The sequence below is a fragment of the Microcaecilia unicolor genome, chromosome 4 (assembly GCF_901765095.1).
Source record: "Microcaecilia unicolor chromosome 4, aMicUni1.1, whole genome shotgun sequence".
Lineage (NCBI taxonomy): Eukaryota > Metazoa > Chordata > Amphibia > Gymnophiona > Siphonopidae > Microcaecilia > Microcaecilia unicolor.
In genome coordinates, this window is record NC_044034.1 from 80,815,026 (window position 1) to 80,834,443 (window position 19,418).

At 45.6% G+C, this 19,418-nt stretch overlaps 1 protein-coding gene across 1 annotated transcript in view; it reads left to right on the forward strand.

Moving 5' to 3' along the window:
• Positions 1 to 19,418, forward strand: part of NBEA (neurobeachin) — a 1,994,973-nt gene that overhangs the window by 543,367 nt on the left and 1,432,188 nt on the right. Inside the window, 1 exon segment of the mRNA XM_030200381.1 lies at positions 6,363 to 6,444. Coding sequence (XP_030056241.1) covers positions 6,363 to 6,444 — 82 coding nt within the window.

Genomic DNA, 19,418 nt, shown 5'->3' on the forward strand with positions numbered 1-19,418 from the left:
CCTGGGCCCCCCTTGGAGGTCGGGCCTGAGTGAATCTTGCCTCCCTGACCCCCCTCTTCTCGGTGGCACTGGCCTAATAACATCAAACCCTGGTAACTGGAGACAGTCTTTTGTGATGAATGCAAGATCCTTTGAGATGTGTACTTAATCAGCTTATTGGAAAGGTAAACCAGAAGACCCAAATATAGTGCTTTAAACACCAAACACAATTTTTTAAAAATGATGCATGCAGCCACTGGAAACCAATGCAGTAGATATAAAACAGGTGTAACATGATCAAACTTATTACTTTCAATTACTATCCTAGCTGCAGTATTTTGCAGTAACTGGCTAATTTTACAAAGAAGCTTTGATTACTGGCATGCTCCCCCTCCCCATTTGCTGCATGTTTTCCACGCATACAGCTTGAATAGTTGATGAAATGTCTGTGGTGTTGAGGTGTCACGTGATGAAATAGTAAAGTAAGGTGATGGAAATGCTGTTCTTCTCCGCCTAAATATGAGTCTCGCAAATTTTTTAATGTAAAGTTTTAGTGAGACTCTTATTTAAGTGCAAAAGAAGATGGCACCCATCCCCCCATTTGCCGCAGGTTTTCTGTGCATGTAATTTGAATATATTTAGCTTAAATATGTGGTGAAGTGTCTTGGATAAAATGTCTGTACATCATGGAACCTTCATTCTCCCAGCATTTGCATGTAGTGGCACACTTATAAATGGGCCTAATGATCACAATCCTTAATAAGATTTCTTCTGCTAATTCCGGCACCACTTTTATTTTCCCTAGTTCATCCCCTATTTGAAAGATATATTTATTATCCTGCTGATTCTAGTCTTGAAAGCCTTTGTATATGCCTGGGGGAAAAAATCTAGATTCCCCCAAAGAGGAAGCAGAGATGTGATACTAGGTTCACACTTTATTCTATAATAGAAATAAAACATAGAAAAGAAAATAAGATGATACCTTTTTTTATTGGACTAGCTTAATACATTTTTTGATTAGCTTTTGAAGGTAACCCTTCTTCAGATTAGAAATAAGCAAATACTGATAAATAACAGTATATATTAGTGAAACATCAAAGCATTTCAATGACAGCCCTCACAGGAAGAGGGTGGGGTGTGAAACATGGGAGCTGGGTGGCAACCTACAGACAAATGCAGTTACTTCCACAACTCCAGCTTCCACCCTTCACATGCAAAAAAAATTCCATTATACACAGCCAAGCCACAAGATACCGTCGTATTGCTCTGACCCAGGGGACAGAGTTAAACACCTCAAAATCCTGACTGAATTCTTTAAACAAAGAGGCTACAACCCCAAATAATCTCCAAGAATATTGCCTCCTCTCTTATACCCAGGGAAAACCTATTACAGTACAAGGAAAAGAAAGCCACAGTCAGAATACCCCCTTGTAGTGATTATATAACCCAGAGCTAGAAAAACTGAGAAAAATCATAAAAGATCTACAGCCACTACTCCATGAGGATGAACTACTGAAAGAGATATTCCCATCCCCACCAGTGCTGGCCTTCTGACAGCCACCCAACTTAAAACACAAACTAATGAAAGGCAAGCTCTCAATAGAAACATAAAAAGAAGAAAGTGGCACACATCCTTGTATCAGCTGCAACTATGCCATCACATTTCACAGGAGCCCACAGTCATTCACAAAGGAAAAATATTCAACATAAAATAATCCTTCACATGCTTCTCTTCCAATGTGGTATATATCATTCAGTGTAAAAAGTGTGATGAAGGGTGCTATATTGGAGAAACAAGCCAGATGCTAAAGACAATCCAGGAATGTAAGATGTTTGAAGTCAAAATGGTTAAATATTTTGACACAACCAGACAGGACTTAACAAAGATCTGAGTTTTTTTTAGCCTGTTATCTATATTAATAAATCCCACCTTGAACGTTCTGAAGCTCACTCCAAGGCAGAGAAGCACAAAAATCCTGTAGTCTTCATAGGCTAGGACCAGTCACCCTCACTCATAGACCCGCCCTCAGCCACGCCCCATCTATATTAATAAATCCCACCTTGAACGTTCTGAAGCTCACTCCAAGGCAGAGAAGCACAAAAATCCTGTAGTCTTCATAGGCTAGGACCAGTCACCCTCACTCATAGACCCGCCCTCAGCCACGCCCCATCTATATTAATAAATCCCACCTTGAACGTTCTGAAGCTCACTCCAAGGCAGAGAAGCACAAAAATCCTGTAGTCTTCATAGGCTAGGACCAGTAACCCTCACTCATAGACCCGCCCTCAGCCACGCCCCATCTGTACATAAAACGCTACCTCAACATTCTGAAGACAACCTGCTGAAGCCATCTGCAAAATCCCTAAACAGTTCGTAAGTTCATGGTGGTGAAGCCATCCAACTCACCATGTCTCTCTGCCCCGCCCTCAAGGGCGGAACACAGAGTAAAGGGATCCATAAAGGCACCCCTACTAACTGGCAACCCCCTCCAACAAACGACGACCCAGGCAGGGGGAGTGTTTCCGTACTCCTCCCCCTGCCTAGGAATCGCTACAGACTGCTGGCAAACTCCCCAACTACACGACCACAAAAGCCACCCGCAAACCCCCCCCACACACACACAAACACACACACACACAAACACATACACACAGAAACACACACACAAACGCAAACACACACAAACGCAAACACATAAACACACACACAAACACATAAACACACACGCAAACACACACACATGCAAACACACACACGCAAACACATACACATAAACACACACACGCAAACACACGCAAATACACACACGCAAACACATACACATAAACACACACGCAAACACACACGCAAACACACACAAACACACGCAAACACACACACGCAAACACACACGCGCAAACACACACAAACACACAAACAAATGCAAACACACGCAAACACAAACAAATGCAAACACACGCAAACACAAACAAATGCAAACACACACACACAAACACACAAATGCAAACACACACACACAAACACACGCAAACAAACGCAAACACACACAGATAAAAACACAAAAGCACACAAACAAACAAACGCAAACACACACAAACACAGACGCAAGCACACAGACGCAAACACACACACGCAAACAAACACGCAAACACACGCAAACACACACACACGCAAACACACACGCAAACAAACACAAACACACAAACACGCAAACACACACGCAAACACACACACACACAAACACACACAAACACACACACAAGCACGCAAACAAACACGCAAACACACACGCAAACACACACGCAAACACACACACGCAAACACACACACACAAACACACACACACGCAAACACACACACACACATACACACACACACATAAACACACACGCAAATGCACACACAAACGCACACACGCAAATGCACACACAAACACACACACGCAAATGCACACACACACACAAACGCACACAAGCAAATGCACACACAAACGCACACACGCAAATGCACACACACACACAAACGCACACAAGCAAATGCACACACACACACAAACAAACACATACACACACAAACACATACACACAAATGCACACACACACACAAATGCACACACACACACAAACACATACACACACAAACACACACAAACACACACACACATACATACATACAAACAAACAAACACACACACACACAAACAGCCTCGACGGTGCACCTCTAAGTGCCCCCCCCCCCCCCGCCGCATCGCCACAACAACCCGTGCAACGGGGCATCAGAAAGCCCCTACCCCCCTTCCCTCCTCGCCGCATCACCCAACCCCTCCCCCGCTGCTTTACCAAGCCCCTCCTCCCCCCACATCGACCGCCTCGCCACCCGCCACCGCTAATACAAACTCTGTCTGGCGGCTGCTGCTGCTTCTATTCAGCAGCAGCAGCTCGTACATAAAGAAAACAAACAAACAAAAAAAAACAACCTCTTAAAATGCACTTCCGTGGAGAACCATCTCACATTGGCTGACGTCTCTGCAGCCGCTCCTCCTCTCCCCTCAACGACAGTGCCCCTGCCGGAAGACCCCGGAGGAACGCCGAGACGTCAGAGGGGAGTGGAGGAGCACATGCTGAGACTTCAGCCAATGTGAGATGCTTCTCAACGGAGGTGCGTTTTAGGAGGATTTTTTTTTTGTTTTATGTACGTGCTGCTGCTGCAGAATAGCAGAAGCAGCAGCCGCCGGACACAGTTTGTATTAGCAGTTGCGGGTGGCGAGGGGGTTGATGAGGGGGGGAGAGGGGCTTGGTGATGTGCCACGGTGGGGGGGGTCTGGTGAGGCGCGAAGGGGGGGGACAAGGGGCTTTCTTTGGGTTCTGCGCCGGCTGGGGGGGGGAAGGGGGGTTCTCGCTGGACATGGGTGGCTGGAAGGAAGCAGGGGGAGGGGAGGGTCGCTGCACATGGGTGGCTGCAGGGGGGGCAGGGAACAGGGAGATAGGGATGGGGCTCCACATACCACATGGGTGCCTGCAAGGGGGGCAGGGGATACAGGACGGACACTGCAGGGTGGGTAGGGGGACAGAAGGGTTCGTGGTTATCAGGGGGGACAGGTGGGTCGATGGACATGGCTGGCCACAGGGGAGGAACAGGGAAAAAGGAGAGGAGTGTCCTCAGACATGGGTGGCTGCACAGGAGAGGAGGGTCGCTGGACATGGGTAGCTGCAGGGGGGGCAGGGGGACAGAAGGGTCGCTGGACATGGCTGGCTGCAGGCGGGACAGGGGAGAGAGGAGGGACGCTGCACATGCGTGCCTGCAGGGGGACAGGAGGGATGCTGAGGGGGGGGGGCTGAGACCACATGGGTGGCTGCAGGGGGAGCAGGGGAGACAGGAAGGACGCAGCAGGGGGAGAGGAGGGTTGATGGGCATGGGTGGCTGCATGGGGATGCTGGACATGGGTGGTTGCAGGGGGAACACGGGGAGAGGAGGGTCGCTGCACATGCTTGGCTGCAAGGGGGCAGGGGAGAGGGAGGGGGTGAGGTAGGTTCCTCACACCACACACGCAGTCACTCATTCTCTGTCTGCCACATACACTCTCACTCACACACTCACTGTCTTTGTCCCTCTCTCTCACACAGTGTCACACAGAAACACAAACACTGTCTCTCACACACTCTCTCTCTCGCACAAACACATACACACTGTCTGTCTCTCTCTCTCACATTCTCTCTCTGACACACACGCTCCATCTCTCACACACGCTCTTTCTGAAACATACACTCCAAGGAAAACCTTGCTAGCGCCCATTTCATTTCTAACAGAAACGGGCCTTTTTTACTAGTAAACCATAAAATTCTACTTCTAGTCACCCTCTTATCTGCATGCATCTCTCCCTGTCTCTCATCCACTCAGCTCCCATGTTTCACACCTTACCCACCCCACCTTCTTCCTATGAAGACGAAATGCTTTGATTTTTCACTTATACATACTGTTATTTATCAGCATTTGATTATTTTTGATCTGAAGAAGAAGGGTTACCTTCAAAAGCTAAACTAAAAATATATTGTTAGTCTAATAAAAAAAGGTATCACTTTATTTTCTCTGTTTGTTTTTTTTTCTATTACCTTTAAAAGTGGACTAAGACGGCTACCACATCACTCTATTCAAAGTGCTTGAATTTGAATTAACCATTTTTTTGTTTATTTCCTGTTTCATGATGAATATTTTTATCTTACGTTGCTTGTGCTACATGGTTGGTACCTGTCATCTTGCCCCTGCCACTGTGTTCTCCTGTTTTGACCTTCTTTTCTGTCATAATCTTAGGGGTCAACTGGATGCGATTTGTGGACCCCAGAAAATCCAGGAGATTATGCGCTATTATCTGCAGTAGTTATTTAACGTGGCATTTCCTTTAGTACAGACTATTTAGAGGTTAATTCTGTAAAGGATTTTTTTCATGCATAAGCCCTTGTTGTCCATGCATAAAAAGCTTTTAATTATTTCACACATAAACACATATAGTGACAAGAAAGAAATCAATTTTTGCAACCTGAGGATAGTTATGTTCAAGAGCATAGTTTGGGTGGAATCACAAATTATACATGTAGGTTACTTTACACACCTATGTATGTACTTCAATTGCATACATTTAAATCAAATTCTGAGCAGGTTATAAATATAAATGGGTGCATTTTAGCAGCTATTTTGGTAGCTTTTATTATCCTGGTTCCTAAGTTTTGGGATTTGCTTTATTTTCAAAGAAAATTTGTCAAGGCCTAGAGTACAATATGTGCTGTACCTTCCTGAAAATGTGTTACCCTCAGCCTCTTTTCCATTCTCTAAATTGGTGAATAGATTTACATAAGAAAACTGTAACCATTTTATTTTGTTTGTTTAGATTTTGACAGAACAGGTGTGTACACAAGTTGTACATAAGCCACATGCAGAACCAGATTCTACAGTAAAAATTCAGAATCCAAGTAAGAAGTTTAAAATAATCTATTTCAATGTAATTGATTTTAAAGGTCATGCATAGTGCTTGGCTGAAGGGAAGGCACAAAAATGTCATTATGTTTGCATATACTCCTTCTGGAATAAGCTTATATGTGTCTGTACTGAATTTCTGCTGCTTATTAATTTTATATATAATTAAAGGGAAAAGGTATGAATTGATAATGTTGTTTCTGCAGGTAACACAACAGAATTTAATTTTGTAATTTCGTAAATAACTTTGCAATGTCAGCCAGCTATGCCTTAACCTTCACCCTTCGAGTCCAACTGAATTTCAGATTCGGCACCAGGACAAATTAGAGGGAGAGGGATACATATAGCTGTGGGGGAGGGGGGAGGCAGAGTAGAACAAATGGACACGGAGGAGAAGAGAAGACAGGAATGACGCTGGACCCAGGAAGGAGAGAGGAAGCAAAGACATGACGAAGAGGGTGAGGTAGTGGGCTGGTGGGAGGAAGAAAGGTGGGACAGATTGGTCCCAGGGTAGGGGGTGTGGGAGGAAGGGAAGTGTTCTTATAACAGTGTCTAATGAGTGGAGGCATTTTTAGTTGCACTTTTTTCAATTTCTCCTCCAATTTTTATAGTTGTGTTTTTAACCTTTTATCTCATATATATATATATGTTTTAGTTGAATATGGTTACATATAATTTTCAACCTCGCTGAATTTAGTTTTCTTTACTAGTGCCCCTTGTTATATCCACACATGAGATCACCATTTATCAGTTCTTTCTACATCTTGCTTTGCCAGTGGAACTGTTGAGTGATTGACATCGATATATTTTTTGTCTTTTTATATATATTTTTTCATCTTTCTTTTTCTCTTTTTTTCTTTATTATATATTACTACTATTCAGCATTTCTATAGCGCTACAAGGCGTACGCAGCGCTGCACAAACATAGAAGAAAGACAGTCCCTGCTCAAAGAGCTTACAATCTAATAGACAAAAAATAAAGTAAGGAAATCAAATCAATTAATGTGAACGGGAAGGAAGAGAGGAGGGTAGGTGGAGGCGAGTGGTTACAAGTGGTTACGAGTCAAAAGCAATGTTAAAGAGGTGGGCTTTCAGTCTAGATTTAAAGGTGGCCAAGGATGGGGCAAGACGTAGGGGCTCAGGAAGTTTATTCCAGGAGTAGGGTGCGGCGAGACAGAAGGCGCGAAGTCTGGAGTTGGCAGTAGTGGAGAAGGGAACAGATAAGAAGGATTTATCCATGGAGCGGAGTGCACGGGAAGGGGTGTAGGGAAGGACGAGTGTGGAGAGATACTGGGGAGCAGCAGAGTGAGTACATTTATAGGTTTGTAGAAGTTTGAACAGGATGCGAAAACGGATAGGGAGCCAGTGAAGGGTCTTGAGGAGAGGGGTAGTATGAGTAAAGCGACCCTAGCGGAAGATGAGACGGGCAGCAGAGTTTTGAACCGACTGGAGAGGGGAGAGGTGACTAAGTGGGAGGCCAGCAAGAAGCAGATTGCAGTAGTCTAAATGAGAGGTGACAAGGGTGTGGATGAGGGTTTTGGTAGAGTGCTCGGAAAGAAAGGGGCGGATTTTACGGATGTTGTAAAGAAAGAAACGACAGGTCTTAGCAATCTGCTGGATATGAGCAGAGAAGGAGAGAGAAGAGTCAAAGATGACCCCAAGGTTTCGAGCTGAGGAGACAGGGAGAATGAGAGAGTCATCAACAGAAATAGAAAATGGGGGGAGCAGGGAGGTGGGTTTGGGGGGGAAAATGAGAAGCTCGGTTTTGGTCATATTTAATTTCAGGTGGCGTTGAGACATCCAGACAGCAATGTCAGACAAGCACGCTGAAACTTTGGTTTGGATGCAAGGTGAGATATCAGGGGTAGAAAGGTAGATTTGGGAGTCATCAGCATAGAGATGGTAGGAAAAGCCATGGGATGAGATTAGTGAACCAAGGGAAGAAGTATAGATAGAAAAGAGGAGGGGACCAAGAACAGAACCCTGAGGTACGCTGACAAGCAGAGGGATAGAAGTAGAAGAGGATCCACCAGAGTGAACACTAAAGGTGCGGAGGGAGAGGTAGGAAGAGAACCAGGAAAGGACAGAGCCCTGGAATCCAAGTGAGGACAGGGTATCGAGAAGTATGCTGTGATCGACAGTGTCAAAAGCAGCGGAAAGATCAAGAAGAATGAGGATGGAATATTGACCTCTGGATTTAGCCAGTAATTGGTCATTGGAGACTTTAGTAAGCACAGTTTCGGTTGAGTGGAGAGGGCGAAAACCAGATTGTAGTGGGTCAAGAATAGCATGTGAGGAGAGAAAATCAAGGCAGCGGCGGTGAACAGCACGCTCAAGTAATTTGGAGAGAAAAGGAAGGAGGGAGATGGGTCGGTAATTAGAGGGACAAGTAGGGTCGAGTGAAGGCTTCTTAATGAGAGGTGTGACCACAGCAAGTTTAAAGGCAGCAGGGACAGTCGCAGTGGAAAGTGAGAGGTTGAGAATGTGACAGATATAAAAGGAATAAGAGCAGGAGAGATGGCATTAAGAAGGTGGGTGGGAATGGGATCAGAGGAACAGGTGGTACATTTTGAGGAAGAAAGGAGAAGTGTAGTTTCCTCAATAGTAACTTCAGGAAAGGAGGAAAGGGAATGAGGGGAAGGAGAGAGAGGGGAACGGACTAGTGGAGGGAGAGGTGGTGAGATAGAGAAAGCAAGGTTTATCTTTTGAACCTTGTTGTGAAAGAATTCAGCAAGGGTCTGAGGAGATAATGAAGGGGGAGTTGGGGGAGGGGACACCTTGAGGAGAGAGTTCAATGTGGTGAAGAGAAGTCGAGGATTAGAGCCAAGAGAGTTGGTCAGTTGGATATAATAATCCTGTTTGGCACGTAAAAGAGCAGATTGGAATGAGGTCAGCATGAACTTAAAGTGTAGGAAATCAGCAAGGGCCCGAGATTTCCACCAGAGGCGTTCGGCGGAGCGGGTACAGGAACGTAGGTAGCGGATATTAGAAGTCAGCCAAGGTTGGGGTTGTGTACGCCTTACAGGGCGGGTCATCAAAGGTGCAAGAGTGTCTAAGGCAGAGGATAGAGTATTGTTGTAAGAAGAATCAGCCTTGTTGACAGACGTGGATGGTGCCACAGTAGAGAGGAGGTTTGAAACATGGGAGGATAGAGATGAAGGGTCAATATCGTGAAGATTCCTAGATAAATTAGATAAGATAGGATGGGACTGGGAGGGAGGAGATTTAAGTGTGAAAGTTATAGGATGGTGATCAGAGGAGGGAAGATCAGAGGCAAGGAAACTAGAGGGTGAACAGTTGGAGGAGAAGATGAGATCAAGACAGTGACCATTTTGATGAGTGGGAGAGGTGGAGCATAGTTGGAGATTAAAGGAGGACGTTAAAGCAAGTAACTTGGAAATTTAAGAGTTGGAAGGATCATTAGCAGGAATATTAAAGTCACCAAGGATGAGAGAGGGGGAGGAAGGATCATGGAAGAAGGCAAGCCAGGCGTCAAAGTCACTGAGAAAGGATGAAAGGGACTTATCAGGGGGACGAAAAATAACCGCTATTCGAAGAGGCAGAGGAGAGAAAAGGCGGATAGAGTGAACTTCAAAGGAGGAAAAACAGTGAGATTGAGGTGGAAGAAGGGGTTGAAATCTGGAGGAGGGAGAGAGAAGTAGTCCAACACCGCCCCCGAGACCAGCAGGGCGAGGAGTATGTGAAAATAGATAACCGCCATGGCACAGGGCTGCGACTGAAGCAGAGTCATCAGGGCAGAGCCAGGTTTCTGTTATGGCGAGCAGATGGAGGTGACGCGAGATAAAGAGGTCCTGGATATAGGCGAGTTTGTTACAGATAGAGCGGGCATTCCATAGGGCGCAAGAGAAGGGCAGAGGAGGGGAGTAGAGAAATAGAGATGAGGTTAGAGAGGTCGCGGTGAGATCTGTAGAGTTGGGATAATAGTTGGTGAGGGGGGCCAGGATTGGGATTGAGGTCACCGGCTGAGAGTAAGAGGAGTAAAAGAGAGCGGAGGAGAGTAGGAGAGGTGTGGCCATGAAGGCGTCAAAGGCGAGAGGTATTTAGGTGGATTGGGGAAGGCAAAATGGACGGAAGAAAGGCGAAGATTAAAAACCAAGAGGGAGGAAGAGGGTAGGAGAGAAGGTGAGGTGATGAAGTCGATGGATGGGCAGTGAGTTCCTGTAGTGGAGAGAGGTAGGGGGTGAGGGAAAAGATTAGGAAGGGACAGGGCTAGGAAGAGAATGTGAATAGGGGCCATAAATGACTGAGGTACTTTAGCAACTGGGAAGAAGATTAGATGTAAAGAGAAAAATGCCCCGGCACGCGGCACCTAGAGCGGAGGCCCTGAGTGGATCGGAGTGGACCTGGGTGTCACCCCGGAGAAGGCTGTAAGGATATGCAGTTGAGCTGCAAGTCCTCCACAGCACCTGAAAGGCAGCTGGTGGTAGAGCTGGGCACCTCTCAGCTGAGGAAAGGCTTACCAGGGGTTAGGCCGAAGCCAGCATTCCTCCCCCTGAGGGTCGCCTGATACTAGTCAAAAAGCACCTGGAAACTCAGTGCACTTGGAGCGAGGGCCCTGGGAAGGTCGGGGTAGACCTGGAGTCACCCCGGATACAGCTGTGAGGAAATGCAGAAGGGCTGCAAGTCCTCCACAGCACCTGGTGGGAGAGCTGGGCACCTAGAGCGGAGGCCCTGAGTGGACCGGAGTGGACCTGGGTGTCACCCCGGAGAAGGCTGTAAGGATATGCAGATGAGCTGCAAGTCCTCCACAGCACCTGAACGGCAGCCGGTGGTAGAGCTGGGCACCTCTCAGCTGAAATATATATACAGTGGGGGAAATAAGTATTTGATCCCTTGCTGATTTTGTAAGTTTGCCCACTGACAAAGACATGAGCAGCCCATAATTGAAGGGTAGGTTATTGGTAACAGTGAGAGATAGCACATCACAAATTAAATCCGGAAAATCACATTGTGGAAAGTATATGAATTTATTTGCATTCTGCAGAGGGAAATAAGTATTTGATCCCCCACCAACCAGTAAGAGATCTGGCCCCTACAGACCAGGTAGATGCTCCAAATCAACTCGTTACCTGCATGACAGACAGCTGTCGGCAATGGTCACCTGTATGAAAGACACCTGTCCACAGACTCAGTGAATCAGTCAGACTCTAACCTCTACAAAATGGCCAAGAGCAAGGAGCTGTCTAAGGATGTCAGGGACAAGATCATACACCTGCACAAGGCTGGAATGGGCTACAAAACCATCAGTAAGACGCTGGGCGAGAAGGAGACAACTGTTGGTGCCATAGTAAGAAAATGGAAGAAGTACAAAATGACTGTCAATCGACAAAGATCTGGGGCTCCACGCAAAATCTCACCTCGTGGGGTATCCTTGATCATGAGGAAGGTTAGAAATCAGCCTACAACTACAAGGGGGGAACTTGTCAATGATCTCAAGGCAGCTGGGACCACTGTCACCACGAAAACCATTGGTAACACATTACGACATAACGGATTGCAATCCTGCAGTGCCCGCAAGGTCCCCCTGCTCCGGAAGGCACATGTGACGGCCCGTCTGAAGTTTGCCAGTGAACACCTGGATGATGCCGAGAGTGATTGGGAGAAGGTGCTGTGGTCAGATGAGACAAAAATTGAGCTCTTTGGCATGAACTCAACTCGCCGTGTTTGGAGGAAGAGAAATGCTGCCTATGACCCAAAGAACACCGTCCCCACTGTCAAGCATGGAGGTGGAAATGTTATGTTTTGCGGGTGTTTCTCTGCTAAGGGCACAGGACTACTTCACCGCATCAATGGGAGAATGGATGGGGCCATGTACCGTACAATTCTGAGTGACAACCTCCTTCCCTCCGCCAGGGCCTTAAAAATGGGTCGTGGCTGGGTCTTCCAGCACGACAATGACCCAAAACATACAGCCAAGGCAACAAAGGAGTGGCTCAGGAAGAAGCACATTAGGGTCATGGAGTGGCCTAGCCAGTCACCAGACCTTAATCCCATTGAAAACTTATGGAGGGAGCTGAAGCTGCGAGTTGCCAAGCGACAGCCCAGAACTCTTAATGATTTAGAGATGATCTGCAAAGAGGAGTGGACCAAAATTCCTCCTGACATGTGTGCAAACCTCATCATCAACTACAGAAGACGTCTGACCGCTGTGCTTGCCAACAAGGGTTTTGCCACCAAGTATTAGGTCTTGTTTGCCAGAGGGATTAAATACTTATTTCCCTCTGCAGAATGCAAATAAATTCATATACTTTCCACAATGTGATTTTCCGGATTTAATTTGTGATGTGCTATCTCTCACTGTTACCAATAACCTACCCTTCAATTATGGGCTGCTCATGTCTTTGTCAGTGGGCAAACTTACAAAATCAGCAAGGGATCAAATACTTATTTCCCCCACTGTAACTGTTTTGGGGTACATATTATATTATATATATATTTTTTACATCCTCTGTGTAGACATATTTTTAAATTCGTATCGGTGGTGGTCAGGCTCCGTTTGGAATAATTACTTTCATTTACATAGTAATTCTCAAAACTTTATTTGTTTACTCCTTATTAATATAATTTAGAATGAAATATTTTTATATGTTTGTGATAATTTTAGAGGCTACGTATATCATCTTTCTATTCTTACTTTATTTTATATATATATTTCATATATATGTTTTATATATTATTTAAAATAACTTTTGATATGTGTCGTATTACCATTATATGCGAATGTGACAAATTGATTTTATGATATGATTTGTTAATTTTTATTTTATTTTATTGTTATAGATTTCTCAGTTAGCAGAAAGTTAACTGTGTGTTATTTATTCTGCAAGGCTAGTTCAGGAGATGTATGAAGAGGTTTGTCTTGACATAGTCTGGAGGTGTATCTCGGGAGCTGGAACTATTGGAAGAGCAGTAGCTCTGAGCGTTCTTGACACCACTGAACCCGGAATGCTGCGATGATACTCTTCAACTCAGAAGCACTCTTATGGGAACTGCATTGGAAGCGATGTTCAATGCTGAAGGTGCTGCCTCTGTGCCTCTGGTTGGTGGGATCAGAGGCATCCAGGATTGTGCTCCAGCAAATGAAGCCTCCAAAAATAGAGTGTGGAGAAGTTTTAATATCTATGAGTGGCTGGTGCCCAGCAGAGGAGTGACTTATTTAAAGCTTATCAAGGTTGAAGAAAAAACCCCAATAAAATTACTTTAGTTGAAGTGTCATATGCAGTAGGAGATTTTCAGCAATCCTTGTTGGAATATATGGACAAAGTATTGCAGACCCTCAAATCTGACTAAGCACATAGAGGGATGGCTTCAAGGAATGTAATTTCAGATATAGATTTGCAACTGATGAAAGATATTAATAGTCATCAAAAGTTGAAGATGTTGGAAAGTCATGACCATTGATTAAATGTGAGATTCATTAATTTTGCAAAATCTCTAGTTTTATCACAGAGATGCTGAAGAATTATCTAGTGGAAATTATTTTGGTTACCCGTGATTCTATGCAACCTGTTGCCAAAGCTGCTTATGTGGACTTAAGAAGTATGGGTGTTAAAGGGGTGGATAAGGAGAGCCCTGGCACTAGTTTTGATCTTACTGGGGTTTTCGAGAGCTCTGGCCCAGTTGTTACTAAAGTAATGCTTTCATTGTCTTGAAACATGATCTTAATTGGATCTTTCAGTTGTTTTTTTTACTTAGGGATATGATTTTTCTCCGAGGACAAGCAGACCGGTTGTATTCTCATATTTGAGTGATGTCATCTGATGGAGCCTGGTGTGGATGCTGACTAGCGAGATGAATGTGGAAATTTCTAGCAGTGTCCCACCACATATGCGTTGGTTCCATCCCACTTGACAAGCGAGTGAGGGTCCCTTAGTCTTCATTTTTACACGGAGCAGGGAGGTCATGTGATCCTGCTCTCTGTGTTTTTTTCCTCTACTATAGCAGTGCCTTTCCGTGTGGGTATTTTTGTCTCTCTTGCATTTATTTTAATCTTCCTCTTTATTTTATTCTGTTAATATCTATTTTTTTAAGTTTTTTTGGCTCTTCAAGTTTCCTTTTTTGCAAGTTGCTAGTTCTGCTTAGGCTGGAGCACCTACCTTGGTTTGAATTCCCCCTTTTTATGGTTCACAATTAAGAAGTTTAATTTGACTGTGATTCTTTTTTCGGTGTCCATGAACATCCCCAGTAACTTCAAAAGGTGGTATGCCCAATGTAATCAGGTGATTTCTGTGACATACCCCACACTCTTGGTGCATCGGATACCTTGGGCCTGACCATGAGACTAACTCTTGTTCTTTGTTTGCAAATGCAGTTGAGGATGCAGAGGACATGGCAGGTCCAACAGGAGATATGTTTTGGTTCCTTGAAAGCCGATCCATCGATATTGGTACATGAAGCATCGATCTTCATGGCTGCTAAGACTTCAACTACCATTGGGAGTGCACCGGCATAAAGGAGGTCTCCACCTCTTTCGATATTGGGTGCTTAAGGTAGGCCCCAGGATCGGTCAGCATAAGACCAGACACTGAGAGTGTGTATGGGTTTGACGTCTTTGTTGGCACCGAAGGAAAGTGATGCTGAGTGTTGGGGGAAGCTGAAGACGAATAAGCATTGGTTCCCTTCACATGGTGCCGGGAATTGTGGATTATTGGTAAAGCTGGTTCCCGAGAAGTGCCGGCACCTGGGGGAACCCTCCCCCTCTTTGGTAGAGACACCAGAGAGCAAGTCTCTGAGCTGCCAGGTCCTCGTTTTCAGTTTGGCACTGACATCTCAGGTTGCTTCTGTCCTGGCCCCCCGCCTTTGCCTTCCTTTGGTGAGCGGTACTGAGTTATGCTCATGATGGAGCCGATGCACATATTGCAGTTGCAATCTGCTCAGGCATCAAGGGCACTTGTGCCAACTGCGGATCATACTCAGGTTCTTCCTGATGTTCCATCCATGCCTGTGGAAAGATGCTCGGCATCGGTGCTTCAAAAGGTGTCAATATCGACCCATGCAGTACCGCTCTCTATGTCAAGGGAGGAAACTTCCCCGGAGTCTGAACATAATGCTGTACCTCGGCGCTCTTCTGGGCGTGGACATGGTTCCACTGAATCGGGGCAGGCACAGACTCAGTCTGGTCTAAGTACAGTGGGGAGTCTAACTGGGATGGCTCATGGGACTCAGAAGGACCCTCATTACTTCTCAGAGGAGGAGTCTTATGGGGTGCATTTTGATCCCTCCCCATCTCAAGGGAGAGGTAAATCTCCACCTGAGGGTCTCCCTTTCATCAGTTTCATCGGAGAGATGGGTTCAGCCATCTAATTTAAGTTGGAGATGGAGATTGAACCCAGGGCAGAGATGTTACATTATCTGAACTATAAGTTGCCTCTCAAAGAAGGGGTTACAATACCATTGCACCCTATCCTTAAACATACATTGACAAAGAACTGGCAATCTTCCCCCTCAGTGTAGGCCACACCTAAGAAAGTGGTTGTGTAGTATCGTATCCAGAAAGCTTCCGGATTCGAGAGGGCAAAATTGCCTCACCACTCTCTAGTTGTAGAATCCGCCCTCAAATGAGCTAGGAGTTCCAGAGTTCATGCCTTTGTTCCCCCAGGTAGAGAGGCTCAGACACTAGATTCGTTTGGGAGGAAGACTTTTCAGCCTGTATGCTTATTGCCCACATCCAGTCCTACTAGCTCTTCATGAGCTTTTCTTGAAATCTTTGCTATGCAGTTTTGCAGATTCTCTCAATCAGGAGCAGGGCAGAGGTTCACCAGTTGTTCAGTTAGTAGCTGGATTGCAGGAAGCATCTGGCCAAGGACACTAACAATTCTTTTGCTATTGCGTCCAGACTCTCTGACATGGTTGTAGGGATGCGCAGGCTCTCATGGCTGCATGTTTCTGACCTAGAACTTGCTATTCAGGAGAGATTAGCGGATGAGTGAATTCCTTCAAAAAGACAGTAAATAAATACTAATAAATAAAATAATAAATATATCTTGCTGAGGAGATAATCTTTGGGTGGGAACAAAGGTGTAGGAGGCTGCTGAGTTCATGAAGAAACATACTGATACCATCCAGCCTGTGTCTTGGCATCCTGCATCTGCAACCTCTTCTAGGAGGTTTATCAGCGGGCCTAGGAGGTGACCTACTACTCACAAACGCATAGGTTTCCACTACCATCTCACTCTGTCCAGAACCCCTAGGCCCAGCATTATCAGCCTCGCCATTCCCATCCACAGAAGTCCCAGGCAGCTCCCCAGTCAAAGAATTGGATGAGCTTTTGACTGGCTCCAGGAGAGCATAGCTACATTCCAAGCAACTGTCCTGGATGGCCTTCTGGTAGGAGGGAGGCCCAATGTTTTCCAACAAAGATGGTCCCTTGTAACCTCCGACCGGTGGGTTTTTCAAATAGTCCATCTCGGTTACACCCTTCATTGGTGTGAAAGACCACCAAATTTCCCACCGAGAGCATCACTCTTAAGCTCTCAGTTCAAGCAGGAACTTGTCGAGGAAATCTCCGTCCCTTTACAGGTCAATGCAGTCGAACCTGTGTCACCAGGGGAAGAAGGGATTCTATTCCAGGTACTTCCTTGGGCTCCTGATAATGGGAGGATTTTGTCCCATCCTATACCTAAGGGCCCTGAACGAATTACTGGTCAAAGAAAAGTTTGGGATGATTTCCCTTGGCACCCTTCTCCCCATGATTCAGGATTTCTATGCTCTCTGGACTTAAAGGATGCCTATACCCATATTTCAATACTTCCCATTCACAGAAAGTATCTCAGATTCTGAATAAGGAAACACCAATACCAGTAATGCATTCTGCCTTTTGGCGTCACATCTGCCCTGAGTATTCACCAAAGTCTAGCAATAGTTGCCGCGTATTTGCGCAGACTGTGAGTCTGTTTCCCTAGCTGGATGATTGGCTGGTCAAGAGCACATTGCAAGAGGGAATGACAGTCAATGCACCTAACTCTTTGGGTGTTGGAGCTACTGTGGTTCTTGATAAACTACACCAAGGCCCATCTTCTCCCAGTTCAGACTTTTCTTCTACAAGCAAGAGCAGAGAGAACTTGACTACACTTACCTCGCAGGTGTGAAGCAGCAAGCAGGTCACAGCTTGGCATATGTTGAGATTAATGCGCCACATGGCTTCAACAGTTCATGTCACTCCCATGGCATATCTCCATTTGAGAGAGGCCCAGAGAACTCTAGCTTCCCAGAAAGTCTCAGTTGGCTGGGAGTCTAGCGGACATAATCCAGATTCCTCCAGAGTTGACTCGTGCCCTTCTCTGGTGGACAGTTTGAACATACTTGACTGTGGGACTACCATTCCAAATTGCTCCACCCCAGAAGCTATTAACAATGGATGCATCTGGCTTGGGATGGGGAGTTCAAGTAGATGGGCTTCACACCCAAGGTACTTGGTCTGCTCTGGAAACGACTTAGCATATCAGGACCATTTGGAACGCTCTAAAGCAGTGATTTACACTTACAAGGTACACTCATTGTCATGACATACCACTGCATTGTAACCCATACCCGCCTGTCCCCTGCTAAGATCCATTTCATCCCTACCCATACCTGTAATCTTCAGAAGAAGGAATTTCATTTATATATGCTACTGAAATACATTAGAGCACCAATATACTTGCTGCTGGGAAACTGGAACAAGATGGACTGTTAGATTCCTACAGAGACACTGCATGCTTGCAGAATCATTTACCTCCGTTGCAGATGCAAAACATGACTGTCACCTGATACAAAATAGGAAACCGCAAAAAAAACCATACAGACTCAAACTGAAAGCAAAGACGTAGGACTTTTGCATGTCGTGCAACACCAGAGAAATAGAAAGAAATGTATGCTCTCCTGTACAGTGCAAAATAATGATGACAGATGTAAATTCTCAACACTGACATAATTCAATCATTAAACTGAAAATACAATCATTTTTCTACCTCTGTAGTCTGGTGATTTTATTATACCAGTCACTTTGTTCCCAATCTTTGGTTCTGCTTTCCTCTGTCTGTGCTTTTAAGGGACTCCTTTTCATTTACAGTTTCTTGTCCCACCTTCTCCCCTATGTCAGTTTGGCACTGATCTTTCATGTTCAGCTTTCTTCAGTTTCTCTACCTCATTCTCAAATCTATCTTTTCTTCCCTTTTCTCTTCCCTTCCCTATAGGTACAGCCTGTCTCCCCTGTTTGCTTCTTTTCCCTATATGTACTGCACATTTCTCCTTCCCTCTATGTGCAACCTGTCTCCTCTTTTCTCTTCCCTATCCACTATCCATCTTCCCTCTGTGGCCCTGTCCCTATCCCTATCCCACTCCCACGTTCAGCATCTTACTTCCCCTGCCCAACATCTTCATTCTTTATATCTTCTCCCCTCTGTGTCCCTATCCTCCCATGTTCAACATGGCCGTTTTCTATGGCCAGAGGCTCTTCCCAAGTCCAGTATTTCCCATCTGTGTCCCTATTCCCCCCTCCAGTTCAGCATTGGTCCTCTTTGGCCCTACCCTCTCTCTATCCAGTATTGACCCTCTATGTCCCTGTCCCTTTGCTCCTATATGCCCACTTTCTCCCTCTGTGTCTCTGTCCAGCATCTTTCCCTCTACCTTCCTTGCTCAACATGGCCCAGTAGCTTTCCCTGCCCAGCATGGCCCAGCATTTTTCCTATTCTTCCCACTTGATCCACTATCTCTATCTCTTCTCTTCACCCTGTTTCCAGCATATCTCCCTTATCTTTCTTCCATTCCACCACAGGACAGTATTTCTCTCTCCCATTTCCCTCCCCCCTCTCCAGTACCCATTGCAGCATGTGTTCTTACCACTGTGAGTCCAGCATCTCTCCCTTCCCTCCATCTCTCACAGTCCACAGTCCCACACCTCTCCCCTCTCTGGCATCGCCCCCTCTCTCTTTGGGCCCCCCTGGGTAGTTTGGCATCTCCCCCTCTCTGG